This window comes from Arachis duranensis, chromosome 7 (genome assembly GCF_000817695.3).
Source record: "Arachis duranensis cultivar V14167 chromosome 7, aradu.V14167.gnm2.J7QH, whole genome shotgun sequence".
Taxonomy (NCBI): Eukaryota; Viridiplantae; Streptophyta; class Magnoliopsida; order Fabales; family Fabaceae; genus Arachis; species Arachis duranensis.
In genome coordinates this window covers 15,546,654-15,551,359 of record NC_029778.3, presented here as the reverse complement: position 1 = coordinate 15,551,359, position 4,706 = coordinate 15,546,654, and the positions used below count along the sequence as shown (strand labels likewise).

The 4,706-nt window shown below is 25.7% G+C and overlaps 1 protein-coding gene across 1 annotated transcript; it reads left to right on the top strand.

Moving 5' to 3' along the window:
• Positions 1 to 1,190: 1,190 nt before the first annotated feature.
• LOC107458020 (protein OXIDATIVE STRESS 3 LIKE 4) lies at positions 1,191 to 2,281 on the top strand (the record flags this gene model as incomplete). Its single annotated transcript, XM_016076213.3, is given in 2 exon segments — positions 1,191 to 1,510; positions 1,998 to 2,281. Coding segments are annotated over 2 exon segments (490 nt in total), but the record flags the coding sequence as incomplete, so codon positions are not given.
• Between the last annotated feature and the right edge of the window lie 2,425 nt (positions 2,282 to 4,706).

The following is a 4,706-nucleotide window of genomic DNA, read 5'->3' as shown; positions in this document are numbered from 1 at the left end:
GAATAACAATTTATAAATAGTCGGCTCTAATTAACTAATTGTATCTTTCTTCTCTTATCTAGAATTCTAGATATAGTTTTTTTTTTCTTTTCTTTTTCTTAAGTAGGTGTTTCAATTCTCTTCTTTTCTCTTCTATGTTTATGATTGATTATCTTTTATATATATAAAATCTATTTTGTGGAGTATGTTTTTTAATTCCTTTTGTACGTATTTTTACTGCCCTTGTTATGATTGATTTTGCTATTATTCTCTTTAAAATTATTTTTTTAATTTTTTATATATAAATTATATATAAAAACGCATAAAAAAATGTCCATTGATATTTAAAATATAAAATTTCAAACACTGAAAAATGGTAGATTAAAAAATAGCTATTGTTTTCCAAATAGATGTATGGAAAGTGCTTTTTTGGGTGATGGATAACAACTACTTATGGTACGGCATAGGATAGGGGAGTTCAAGCTTATCCAAACTCCATGCCAAGTTGCACGCACTCTCCTTGAACTTCCAACTTAGCATATATTCTTTTAACCTATCTATGAGTTTTTTTTTTAAATTTTATCTAATTTATTTTTTATAGTAAATTTTTATTTTATAAAAATTATTTATTTTTATATTTTTTAAATTAAATAATAATTTTTAATTTTTTTTAATAAATAAACACCATCTTTTAGACATATTTATCATTCTAATATTATTCGATAAATTTATAAAAAAAATTGAATTATATATTAAAAGCTTAAAAATACAATTATGTTATTCAATTGCCGCCGTAAGGTATTGCTAAATTAAAGATTTTGATAAGAACTGGTGTAATTTATTTATTCTCCTGAAAAATTGAAATTTACGATGATAGATAGATACGATGGCACTAATTATTTGAATGATGAAATAATATTTATCAAAGTGCCATATTTAGGTAAACTAGGTGGCCTTTAGATGGATCGTAGGGTGGGTGTTGAGGTTAGGGGGACAAGAAATATCAAATCCGGATAAAGCCGAATCTTACTAAATATTTCTATCTGGAAAAGATTTCCTATCTCACTAAAAATAAACAATAATTATTATTTTTTTTTTTGAATTAGTCTTATCCAAATGTAGCATCTTAGAGCTTTGCTTATAAACCATCCAAGTCTCTTGTGCTATACACAAAAAAAAGTACTTGTGATTCCATTTAAAGGCACATCTTTAGAAGAGAGAAAAGAAAAAGTGAGTGTGCATTTTCACACTTATATTTGTGTTCTTATTTAGAAAAGAAACTAAGTAAGGATTTTGTTAAGAGCATATAGTTGAAAAGTGCTACTATGGTTGAGAAAGCAGCAGCTCATGAGATTGGTGTTGCTTCTTCTTCTTCATTTGGGTCTGGAAATTCAAGTGATGATTCATCATTAGTGATGGAATCTGATTCATTTGAAGAAGTGATGTCTCCTTCTTCTTCTTCTACTTTTTCTACTTCTACAAATGACCCATTGAGTGATATGTCTAGTTTGTTTCAACAACTTCCCATTAAGTAAGTTTCTTTTTCTTTCTCTTCTACCTTCGTTCAAGTAATAAAATCATTTCCGAGAGATAAAGTTTTGAAATTCAATGAATATGATTAGTTTCTCAAACTTCTATATATATACCATGTGTTTTTCTTCTACATGCAAGAGCTTATTAGACTTTAAAAAACATGTATAATAACACATATACAAACTAATGTTATTTTTGGGTTAATGGTTAATATTTTTTTAAAGTCTCAAATTATGAAATAGTAGTATACCAACAAATGGTAGTGTTCTAAAAATGGATTAACTTCAATGAAAAGGATTTTAATATATATTATACGAGTAATTAATTGAGTAATTAATTTAGTAACTGACGTGATATGATTACGATTGATTTTATTATTGATTTTAAAGTGTACACGTAGTATAACTTATCTACCTAATATTATTGCGAGTTTTTTTTTTTACTTCAAAATTGTTTATCTTTAATTTAATGAATGATATTAATAGGAGGGGGCTATCAAAGTATTACGAAGGAAAGTCACAATCTTTTAGTTCATTAGCAAAAGTAAGGAGCTTGGAGGATCTTGCAAAGCCAGAGAACCCATACAACAAGAAGTTGAAATCTTGTAGAAGCTATGCACAGAAAATGGGTGATGATGATGATGATGAGAGCCATCAAGCTTCAAATTCTAATAAGAGAGGATTGTTGCATTCTTCAACAAGTTTTTCAAGGGCTTCATGTTCTTCACTTATTAGTTCAACAAAAAGGGTCAATGAAAATAATAATAATAACTTCATTGGTAGTAGGCCACCTATTCCACCTCATAGGTCTACTAGTTCTACCACCATCCCTAGTCAAACCATTTTGTTAGTTTGAAAGGGATTTTATTAGAGTTGAGTTTTTTTTTTGTATTTCTGATTTTGTTCCTTTTTTTGGTTAGTTAATTAAAATTTGAGAGTTAGGAGTTTGGTGCTTGTTTGGGATCCTATGATGTTGATTTAACTAGCTAGTTTCATTGTCAAAGAAAATTAGAAAATCATAAAAAAATCCCAAGAAATCAGAAGCTTGAGAATCGACTAAATTGTTCTTTTCCTTCCTTCTCTTTTTTCGCTTTTATAATGATTCTATAAGTTTCACTTAATTATTTTATTATTACTCACTCTGTTTTTCTTTTGGCCTCTCTCTCTCCACTTTTTAATTGTAAATTACTAAAAGGAAAATTCTAGGGGCCATCAGTTTTATTAAATTTTGGCCAGTATGTAACCAGCAGAGAAAGGTGAATCATTAGATAAAATTTTATACCAATTTTACACCATCAAATTATCATTGATGGCTAGTTGATGGCTAACAATCATAAAAATTGCTGACCTCCTAGCATTGCTCTTGCTAAAAATGTATCTAAATAATTTTGGTGGTTCACAAAAATATACTCAAATTTTATTATTGATAAAAATATTCTTAAATTTGTAATAATATTGTGATAATCTTTAATTTGATGTTTGCATTATTAAGCTTCTTATCTCTTAGAATTTTTATATTGTTGTGGTGTTTATATGTTGAATTTGAGAATTTATTTATTTAAGTGTTATTATTAAAATTTTTTTACATTTTATTTATAAATTATAATTTATTATTTATTTAAGTTGTTACTTTTTAAATTTGAAATAATCTTTCTCTAGACCGAATACAAATGGGAAGACTTTTTGCTGACATGGCACTAATATATTGAATTTTGAAATTATTTGCTTAAATGCCGTTATTAGAAATTTTTATAATTTTATTTATAAATTAATAGATTATTTGGTTAGATTGTTAGATAATAATAAAGATTTAGTTTTTGAGTTTATTAGCAAAGTAGTTAGATATTTAAATCTTAATATTATTGAACTAATTTAAAAAATTAATAAATTATTTGGTTAGGTTGTTAGATATCAATAAGGATTTAGTTTTCAAGTTTATTAGCAAGGTAGTTAGATATTTAAATCTTAATATTATTGAACTTTTAATTTAAATTTACAGATGAATTATTTAAGTTCATGTAATAATAATAATAATAATAATAATAATAATAATAATAATAATAATAATAATAATAATAATAATAATAATAGGGCAATTTACATATTTAAATAAAATTAGAGAAACTTTTATCCAAATACACAAATCAAAAAGTTGTTACCAAAATGTATTATTATGTAAACCGTGAGAGCCAACCACGATTTCTGATTTGTACATAAACCGTGGCTGGCAGGGACGGATTAAGTGTTGAAACAAAATGATCATAAACCGTGGTAGGCTACCACGGTTTATGAATGCAAGAAAATCTTCATAAAACTTTGCTGCCAGCAACGGTTTATGAAGGAATAATAATTGGCATAAACCCTTGTAGCCTCCGACGGTTTATGAGGAGGGAATATTTATATATATGTGGGTGAGATTCAACCTGCATGAGAGATACATTTTTATATGTATTTTTAAAATATAATATAGATACATTTTTAATTATATTAATAAAACGATTAATTTACGTCTGAATTCACAATATAAGAGTAACTTTTGTGAAACACGTTGAAGAGGATAAAAGTGTGTTTCAGTACTTTGAACGATGTTTTTTTTATGTTTGACAACTTTTTTTTTGAACGCCAACTTGATTCTGCATCCCAAAAGCTCGTTCATTAGAAGCAAAAAATTATAGCTTCTGCATTTACACAACCCACGTTTACGTTGTTGTTTATTATTATTGGTTTTTCCATAATTTTTTCTAAATAAATGCTAAGAATATTAAAATAATTATTCTAATTTTTATGCACTGTTTACTATTTTAATTTTTTATAATATGTATTATTGCTCTTATTAGAAATGATAAATTAAATAAAAAATTAATTATAAATAATAATAAAAATCTAAGTTGTATAAAATTAATTTATAATTAATTTTTTATTTAATTTATCATTTTTAATAGGAGCAATAATACATATTATAAAAAATTAAAATACTGTGCATAAAAATTAGAATAATTATTTTAATATTCTTAATATTTATTTAGAAAAAATTATGGAAAAACCAATAATAACAAGCAATAATGTAAACGTGGGTTGAGTAAATGCAGAAGCTATAATTTTTTGCTTCTAATGAACGAGCTTTTGGGATGCAGAATCAAGTTGGCGTTCAAAAAAAAAGTTGTCAAACATCAAAGAACATCGTTCAAAGTACTG